The 9,238-nt window shown below is 56.6% G+C and overlaps 1 protein-coding gene and 1 long non-coding RNA gene across 2 annotated transcripts; both read right to left on the reverse strand.

Moving 5' to 3' along the window:
- Positions 1 to 5,603: 5,603 nt before the first annotated feature.
- LOC148594345 (uncharacterized) lies at positions 5,604 to 6,714 on the reverse strand. The gene is made up of 3 exons (XM_088526818.1): positions 6,460 to 6,714; positions 5,901 to 6,073; positions 5,604 to 5,814 (listed from the first exon to the last, which is right to left on the reverse strand). Exons 1-3 carry the CDS (start codon positions 6,712 to 6,714, stop codon positions 5,604 to 5,606), a joined length of 639 nt encoding a protein of 212 aa, XP_088382944.1.
- Positions 6,715 to 8,321: 1,607 nt separating this feature from the next.
- LOC148594346 (uncharacterized) lies at positions 8,322 to 9,164 on the reverse strand. The gene is made up of 2 exons (XR_015913511.1): positions 9,032 to 9,164; positions 8,322 to 8,522 (listed from the first exon to the last, which is right to left on the reverse strand). It is a non-coding gene; the product is annotated as an uncharacterized LOC148594346 (long non-coding RNA).
- Positions 9,165 to 9,238: the final 74 nt, after the last annotated feature.

Below are 9,238 nucleotides of genomic sequence, written 5' to 3' on the forward strand. Positions count from 1 at the left end.
CGTGGCCGGTGCTTGTGGGGAGCCCGGCTCGGCCTCCGGATCCGTGCGCGGCCTCGAGCGGCAGCGACGCTGCCCCGGCGGCCCCGGCCACCGCGCGGGCAGAGCCGGTGTCCCCGGCACTGCCACCTCGTCTCTCCTTGCAGGCAGACGAAGCAGTGCAAGCTTTTCTGGGTCGAGACCTTCCAAAGGGTCTTTTCTGTACAGGGATCTCTAATGCCCCCCCCCCCCCAAAAAAGAGGATTTTTATCTAGTCTTTTACCTAAACTTTGTTCTCCCGCTGGCTGGGTGTCGCCTGCATGTCCCCTCCAACCGTGCTCCGCTCCGGCCCGGCTGGAGGGAGCGTTTTGCCACGTTGCCGCTTCTCCCTGCACGGCAGCGCTGGAATGAGACCCCGGATCCGCAGGGATCGGCGCTCCGGTCGCGGCCGATCCGTGCGGGCGGTTCAGCCTCCCCCGCCGGCTCCTGCTCGTGCCGGCGGCTCGTGGAGGAAAAGCAAAATCCGGGGATGGGGATAACCTCTCCCTTCCCGAACTTTTCGGCACTTGATCGAGATCCGTGTTCCCGCATGCCCGGGGGAAAAAAAAAAAAAAAAGGCACCTAAAAATGGCAGATTTCTTTTCGAAAAGGTTATTTGAGGTCTCCCTTAAAGGGGAAGGAGGCCTCAGGCGGGGGAACAGCGGCCGCCGTGGCCCGTCCGGGACGGTGCCAGGCCCGGGCCCGTGGGCCGTTATTTATTGGGCTCCCGGGTGCAGCGAGAGCTGCCGCGTCCTCTCCCCCCAGTGCTGTGGGGAGCAGCGGCGCCCGGCGCCCGTTTCCGTACCAAAAAGAGTAACAAAAACCCGCGGGAGCCGCCGGCCGGAGCTGGGATGGGTTCCCGCTCCGGGGAGCCCTGTTGCTTTCGGCCGCTGCGGGCTGAGCTCCGGCAGAGCTCAGCGCATGTCACACAGCCAGGCAGCTCCCCCCGGTCGCTCCCAGCCCCTATTCCCTAAATATATCTATAGAGAAAGTCAATATATGGCTATAAAGATGACTATATGGTTGTGTGAGAGCACACCCCGCTCCAGGTTGGCAGAGGATGATAGAAAAGGCACCTTTCAGCCAGTCACCTGTTTTCTAAATGCACAGTTTGAAATGAAAAGAGATTTTTTTTTTGTTTTTTTTTAGTCCTTTTATTTTGAAAGCACTTTTTAGATTTTTTTTCCTCCTTTTGGTGTTCGTTTTTACTTTCAAAGCAAGAGCAGGCTTGGCCGAATGTATTTTGGAGAGGGAGTGAGAGGGGAGTGTGTGATGGGGCAGGGGGGAGGGCTGAGTGGTGGGGGCCGGGGAGAGACGGATGTTTATTTAATGCAGAAAAAAAAAGCAATAAAAATAAAAAACCATTATAAAAAAATAAAAAAAAAAACAAAGAAGTCTTAGCACTTTGCGATGGAACGGGTACTTTGAGATCACTTTATCTTAATTTAAAAAGCAAAAGCAGAACATGTTTACAAGTCAAAACCAACTTCTACGGAAAAAAAATATTATTAAAAAAAAAGAATCCTAAATTTATTTTTGTAATAAAAATGTGTATATATATATATATACATATATATATATATTTAAAGAAAAAAAATACCGTAGGCAGAATCCGAGATATATTTCGTGGAGTAATAAAAGCCGGAAGGTGTCCAACGTGAGGAACGATGCTAATTAGGTTCTGTGACATGCCCTGAAAATAGACCCTCAGAAGTCATTGCACTTCGCAAAAGCTTGAATTTTAGGCAGGAATCATGGTTTTGTTTTGTTTTGGGTGTTTTTTTTTTTTCGTATTGTTCATTTCTCCCTCCCCACCCCGTTCTTCGTTTTGTTTCCTGAATGTCTTACTCTCATAGCCAGTGCTAGTCCAGACGTGTGTCCCGGCTCCCTGCGGGGACGTCCCGGTGATCCCGGGAGCGGAGCCCTGGGCCCCGGTCCCGGTCCCGGAGCCGCTCGGCTCCTCCAGCGACGCCTCCCGAGCAAAAGCCCTCCGGAATTGGGCACAGGCCGCCGCTCTCAAGCCGCGTTGCCACCCGGGTCCCCATCACATCATCCCCTCTCCTGCAGCCGCCTGGGGCCACCAGGTAAACCCCGCGGGCAGCAACGTTGTCAGAGCTGCCCCACACTTGAGGGGTGCAGGAATTTGCAGCCCCCCTGTTTGGGCAGCAGCACCGAGGCCCCCCCTCCCCAGCATCAGGGCCAAGAGACGGTGGGAGACGATGGGGGGACACCCCGGTCCCGGCACCGCTGGCTCCGACCCAGCACCGCTTCCAGGGCTGAACCTCTTGCTTAGCACTGGCTACCTCTCGCATATGCAAAAATTAGCATGGACTTGTACATAGGCAGTTACTTGAGGTTCTTCATTTGTAATCGAACGTTGTGGTATCTCTTTTTTAGGTTGTGTTACTTCTCCTCTTTCTCTCCCTCCTCAGCACCCTGCGAAAGCTTCCGTTTCTCCCCAAAACACCCTGGGAACACTTTGGAAACAAAGCGACATCCAGTTTCCCGCCCTGTCCCCCCCAAATTCCTGCCCCGATGTGGACAGCAAAAACAAAAACAAAAAAAAAAAGGAAAAAAAAAAAAAAAAGAGATAGTCTCAGGATTCCCAGTGGAGAGAGAGAGCGAGCGAGCGTGTCCCCGTCCCCGTCCCCATGGCCGGACACAGGGCCCTGCCCGTGGTAACCCCTAATCCGCCACCTCTCCCCCTGGCTGCAGCCCCCGCGGCGCCTCCGAGGGCCCCGAGGGGGTGACACGAGGGGGTGACACGAGGGGGTGACACCGGGAGCGGGACGAGGGCGCTCGGAGGCGGCAGCCCCCCGGCTCCCGCTGCCCCGGCCGGAGGCAGCGATTGCTGGCAACACTTTAGCACAAGCCTCGGTGAGTTTGCACTATAATAAATATATATATATACATATATATATATATGTATGTGTGTAAAAAAATTACCCCTTCCCCACAAAAAAAAACAAATTTCCCGAGCGCTCAGTGCCCCGGTGCAGCGAGCCGGGGTGCCACGTTCGTCTGCCTTAACCTCCCTAACACACGTAACAGCCCACGAGGGCCATAACAGTGCATGAGAGCCCCCCGCCCCGGAAAACCCCTCGCAGACTGTATATAAGCATTGATTTTATTTTTTATTCTCGGCATCATTGCTATTTTTTTATTCCTCCCACCCCCGATATTCAGGTTGTGATAAAGTGTTGCCAAAGATATGACCGGAGACCGGCATTTCAGGAGGCGAGAAAGCGATGAGAGGAAAAAGGAAAAATTAAAATATATTTTTTATATATATATATATATATATTTATATATATGTATATAAATATATATACTCCACATGGAAAAGAGAAATTGCCTTTCAAAACAAACACGAAAGGCAAAGGGGGCACCGCACAGTGAGGGAATAAATGATTTCCACCCGCTTCGCTTTCATGGTCCAAACCAGCTCCCTCTCCCCCCCAGGCTGGTGATTTTTAAGGGCCATTTTGGGCTTTTTTGCCCCAGCAGGCAGGTGGATGCAACCCCTTTCCCACAGGAGAAGAGGAAAACCGGGGCATGCGGCAGCCTTGGGAGCACCCACAAATCGCCTCCAAAACCAAAAATAAAATGAATTATATATATATGTATATATAAATATATATATATATATAAAACATATATATATATATATAAAATAATCCCCCAGCGCCCGGAAGGGGGGCAGTGCTCCCCGGGCCGCTGCTCTTTGCACTAGGGAGACCCGCAGGACCCACGGTGGGTGCCAGGGATGGAGGAGGGGGACGGTGGCGGGGGGGGATTAGGAAATTTTCTTTCTTCTTCAGGAAAAGGGCTTCAGTTCTCTCATTTTACCCCTTCTCTATAAGCATTTTTTTTGGGGGGGGGGGGCGCTCACAGTGGAGGGACCCCCCACCCCAAGCCACCCTGCTTAACCACAACCCCAAACGCTCCTATCCCCCCACTCACCAGGAGCGAGCGAGAGGCCTGATTCGCCTATTTAAAAGAAATATATATATATCTCTATTTATATTTTCGATTTATTATGAAGTTTTTATTTAAATAAAAGAGGAACACTTGGGAAAGAGCAGTTAGAGACTTGTCACAGGGTTTCGCTTTCCTTAGCTAGGGCCGGGCCGCGGCGGGGGGGCTGCCCGGGACAGGGCCACGTGGTGCTGCGCGGACGTTAAGTTTCTAAAATTATATATATATATACACACATCTATACCCCGAGAGACGCCACCGTCTCCTGGGGCGGGCAGAGGAGCCGAAACCCCCGGCCCCTGCCCAGGAGGGCAGCGATTCGGTGCCAGGCGCAGAGAGGCTATTGGAGCTGGGGCGGGGGGGGCACCTTTTGGGTATTTCTTTTTCCTCCTTTTTTTTTTTTTTTTCCTGCGTCTTTATATATAATCTATTAAACCGAAAGAGATTCTCTATATAAAGCACTCGCAAAGTTCTTTTTTTTTTTTTTTGATTTTTTTTTGGAAGTTTTTTTTTTTAATGTGTAAACTACTTTTGTGGTATCTGGGTAAAGGCGAGAAAAGCACAGAAAAGACATTCCATAGATTGTAACTTTGATAGCTCTTTATAAAAGTGTGGGAGATGAAAAAAAAAAAAAGAAAAAAAAAAGAAAAAGAGAAAATAATAAAAAATGCACTTTGGGGGGGGCTTTAAAAAATAAAATATATATTAAAAAAAAACCCACAGCAACGCACGTAGCCGTTTGGTCTTCTTGTGACGCGGGAGCGCTAAGGGGGTCCATGGGCCGATGCGCAGCGGTGGCGGGGGGAGGCTCCGTTTTGGGGCTGTTTGGGCGGGTTTCTGGTGGCGGTGGCGGGAAGGCTCCGTTTTGGGGCTGTTTGGGCCTGGTTTCTGGTGGTGGCGGCGGGAAGGCTCCATTTTGGGGCTGTTTGGGCCGGTTTCTGGTCGTGGCTGCGTTAGGCCTTGCAGCCGCGGGGAGGCCGCGCGCCCCGGGCTGCTCGCGAGGACCCCGCGGCGCTGCCGGCCCCCGCGGCGGGCGCTAAGCGGCTTGCGGCGAGGTGCCGGGCCGGGGGCGCGGGGCCCTAATCCGGCCTCGGCGCAGATTAGACCCGGAGCGACCCTAATGCCCGGGCGGGGGCGGCAGATGGGCCGGGGCCGCCGGCGCCGCGCGGGGGGCAGCGGAACAGGCGGCCGCGGCCCAGAGCGCCCGCAGGGAGATGCCCCCCGGCCCGGGCGCCCGCGGCCGCGCAGAGGGCAGCGCCCGTGTGCGCAGATTAGGTTGTGTCATAAGCTGCCTAGTTTTCGAGGCCGCTACGAGATTTGGGGGGTTTAGCCAGGGGGATTAGGCGGCCGAGTCGTCTTTCTTAGCGAGACGCCCTAATGCCACTTAACACCTGGGAGCCGCGATTTTCATTAGGGGCGTCAGGAGCAATTAGCCCCGAGCAGGGAGGGTTTTTGCGGGGGGTTGGCTGGGGCGGGGGGTTAAAATTAGGGCAGGGTCTTTGGTGCCGAAACGTGGCAGAGGCTTAGAGTCAATCAGGCAAATGGGGCCACGGCGGGGTTAGGGTTAGGGTGCCAGATGTGCCGGGGCGCCCCGGGAGCGTTTGCGGGGTCTAGAGGAAGGGCGGCCGCGGCCCGGGGGGCCGGGGACAGGCCCAGGCGTGCGGCCTGGGGGGCAGCGGCCGGGGCAGGGCGAGGGGCGGCAGCGCGAGGGGGCCCAGCGGGGGCCGCGGGGCCGGCGGGCAGCAGGGGCAGCAGCGCCGGGCGCAGCAGCTCAGCCCGTACAGGGCGTAGGGCTGGTAGTAGCCGAGGTTCACGGCCATCCTGCAAGGAGAGCGGTGGCGTCAGCGACCCGGCCGCCCCCCGCGCCGAACGCCACCGAGGGGGCCGCCCCGCGCCGCCCCGCTCACCTGCGGATGCGCCGGCGCGCCCGCCGGCGGTGGTAGTCGCCCTTGGCGAAGTCCTCCAGGTTGGCGGGATGGATCGCCCAGAAGTGGCCCTTGCCGTTGTCGCTGCGGCCGGCTTTGACGAAGCACTCGTTGAGGGACAGGTTGTGGCGGACGCTGTTGCGCCAGCTCTTCTCCTGGGCCCAGACGGGCGGTGAGCGAGCGCAGGGGGGTCCCCGCAGCCCCCAGCTCCCCAAGCCCCCCGCACCAGTTGCCCTCCCTGCGCAGCCGCTTCCCTTCTCCAGGCACCGGTAGGTGCCGGGGCGAACGCGTAGGACCCAAGCAGCAGAACAAGGCGGCCTGGCTGAATCCCGAAGCCCAGCGGCAGGAACTGGACCCTCCATCGTCCTGGGCACGGTGTCACGCTGGCTCCAGCGCTGGTAAGTTCGTCCCCGGTCCCAGCCACCCCTCACCACAGGCTCCCTCAGCCCCCGCATCGCAGCTCCCGCTGGATCGCGCTCCCGATCTCCCAGCTTGGACGCTGCGACTGTGCCGAGGAGGAGGAAGAGGAGAGTCCGCTCACCTTGTTCTTGAAATAGGGGTAATGATCCATGATCCACTGGTAGATATCGGAGAGCAACAGCTTCTTCTCAGGCGAGGAGAGGATGGCCGTGGAGATGAGGGCGATGTAGGACTGCGCCGGCTTGTCCAGGGGCTCCGGCGCCGGCCTGGCGCCCGCGGGGGGCTGGGGGCCGCCGGGGCCCCGCTCGGCCAGCAGCGCCTCGATGGTGAAGGAAGCCCCGGGCGGGCGGCGGGCGCCGGGCGCTGCCTCCGCCATGGCCCCGCGCGGCGGCTGCCGCGGTCCCCGCGCGGTGACCAGCCGGGTGCCGGCCCGACCCGATAATTAGTGCAGATTACAGGGTTTGCTAATTGTGTTTTCACAAACGGGCTGCCTTCGCAAAGCAGCCTGTTTATCTGGCAAAGCCCCGGGTTTAGCAGGATTTGCCCTTTAAGCCTAATAAATAAAATGATTAATCCGCTCGAGGTGGAGGAATTTTTGAAGCGGCACCAGCAGCAAGTGCGAGGGCGGAGGCACCGGCCCGGCCGCAGCTCCAGCCCTGAGGGGCAGAGCCGGGGGCACCGTGTTGGCGCTGCGGCTCCGGCTGCGTTTGGATCCCCCCTTCCCAGGGCTGGAAGGTGCCACGAGGCCCCGGGGCTCCCTGGGGTGATTCCAGCCCCCCGCTGAACCCCGACATCGGGGCAGGAGCAGCCGGTGCCGCCCCCCGCACCGGGGCCACCACCCTTCAAAAGGCAGCAAGGGGAGACGCTCTGACGTAAGTGTAAATCTTTCTTTATTTCTTTTTATTTAACAAACACTATAATTTGAACTTTGAAGAACGCGTACTGAGGGAAAGAAAAATAATTTTCATTTTGCTTTTTCTCTTCTCTTTACAAAAAAAAGGAGGAAAAAAAAAGACAGGATATAAGAAAAAACATATGTACAGGAAGAGCTGGCCAACGCAAACAGAAAGCAGTAACAGAAGCACGATGTTTCCAAACAGTGGCTTGGCCTGGAAAATTTAAAAGCAATTAAATTAGAATACAAATATTAGAAAAACTGGTCTCTAAAGCTACCGTGCGGCCGGGGATGCAAGCCACAGAACTTTATACAGTAAAACTTTGTGTTTGAGCTCTACGCATTTTTTTCCATCCATGAATCCCCCTTCTCCTCCCGTCACCCCAATTTAAACCTGAAAACATATTGCTTCCTGGCAAAAAGGAAAAAGAAGAACAAGAAAAGCAAAGCCTAAGCCGTACAAATAAGAGCTGCTCTGCGGGAGCAACGCCGGGAATGAGGGAAGCGCCACGAGGATGGCGGCTGCCTCCCTCCCCGTCCTCGCGTGCCGCCGGGAGCCCCGGAGCGCTGGGATGCGCCGGGGGTTTGGGTTATTCCCCCCGTTTTGCCTCGGGTTTCTCCAGGACAGGAATAGGGAAGTGCAGGAGGCGGCAGCGGCCCCCGCGAAGCCGGCGGAGGACGCGGAGCCGGATCCCGGCGCCCGCCCGCTCTGCGCCTTCGGCTTCGCAGCGTCGACGGGACGGGCTGGTTTTCCCCAGGGTGGATGGGAAGGGAGCACAAAAGCCCCTCGCAGGGGCTCCAAGTACTTCTGGGTGCAGCTCGATGGCTTTTGGGCTAACGGGGGGCACCCGCAGGCTGCGGCGCTCCCGGGGCTCCGCAAGGCTCCCCGCGAGAGCTGCAACGGGGCAGAGCCCCGCGCCGGCTCCATCCCACGCTCCTCCTCACCTACCCCTGGGAAAAGTCACAGGGCTCCAAAGCGACTCAGATTTCTGAGGCTTTAGCGGGACCGGCAGAGCTGCTTAGGCAGAGTTAATTACAAAAAAAAAATTCTCTACGACAAAGTCAAAAGGTTTGGAAACTCAAAAGCGACATTTTGCCATCAAGAGCATAGCAGTAGCTTTGGGTCTGGGACCAAAGTCTCGAACAGAGAAGTGGAAAGTCCAGAGGCTGCGAACACGCGGTCACGGGGCTCCACGCATCGTCCCTCGGCTCCGTCCTCACCGCCCGGACCGCGGCGCCGTCGGCAGCGCCGGCAACAGGCCGCGCACTGGTTCGGGACCGAAAGAAACCTGAATTGGAGATTACCGAGGTAGTTGGCTAAAAACTGAGATTCCCCCACCTGGCATTTTTCTGGAAGGCCCGAGCACCCCTTGCACCCCCATCCCCGCGCGCCAGGCGTCCCGCTGTCACTTCGCAGCCTTCTCACCGAAAAGGGGATGCGCAGCCCTTTCAGTCTTCAAAAAACACCAAGTTATTGCACTTCAAAAATACAACAGATTTGTGGTTCGAGCCCTCCCCTCCCCCCCCATGGCTTCTGCTCAACTAAAATGATCCACTACGCACAATTTCTACGTTACCGGCAGGTTAGGTTAAAAGATTCCAAACGTTTCTTTACATGAGGTGCAGAGCCGCCCGAGCTCCCAGCGAGGACCGTGCGGTTCCAATCGTCTCTTCCCTTTCCCCCCGTGTCCCCCCCCGTGCCCACCCCTAAAAATCCCCCTACACTTGCTGGGTTACAGAGCCCTCCCTCGCCCACCCAGCCCCTCCCCGGCCCACCCCCAAAACCCTCCCCACTCACATGTCCAGCAAAACTTTAGATAATCAGGAATGGTTATTTAACAAGACAATAAAATGCACACAGCTTTGGAGATGCACAGGAGGTGGATGTCCTGGAGATCTGCAGGCGAACTCCGCAGATCCAAACCGTGAAGGGCAGCAGCGAGCAGCGGGCTGCTCATGCTCACTGCCTGGCTTAAGACACTTTCCTTACTTCAAACTCCGGTTC

The sequence above is a fragment of the Tinamus guttatus genome, unplaced genomic scaffold, assembly GCF_059628265.1.
Source record: "Tinamus guttatus ecotype Peru unplaced genomic scaffold, ASM5962826v1 Tinamus_guttatus_pri_ptg000254l, whole genome shotgun sequence".
In the NCBI taxonomy this organism is placed as follows: domain Eukaryota; kingdom Metazoa; phylum Chordata; class Aves; order Tinamiformes; family Tinamidae; genus Tinamus; species Tinamus guttatus.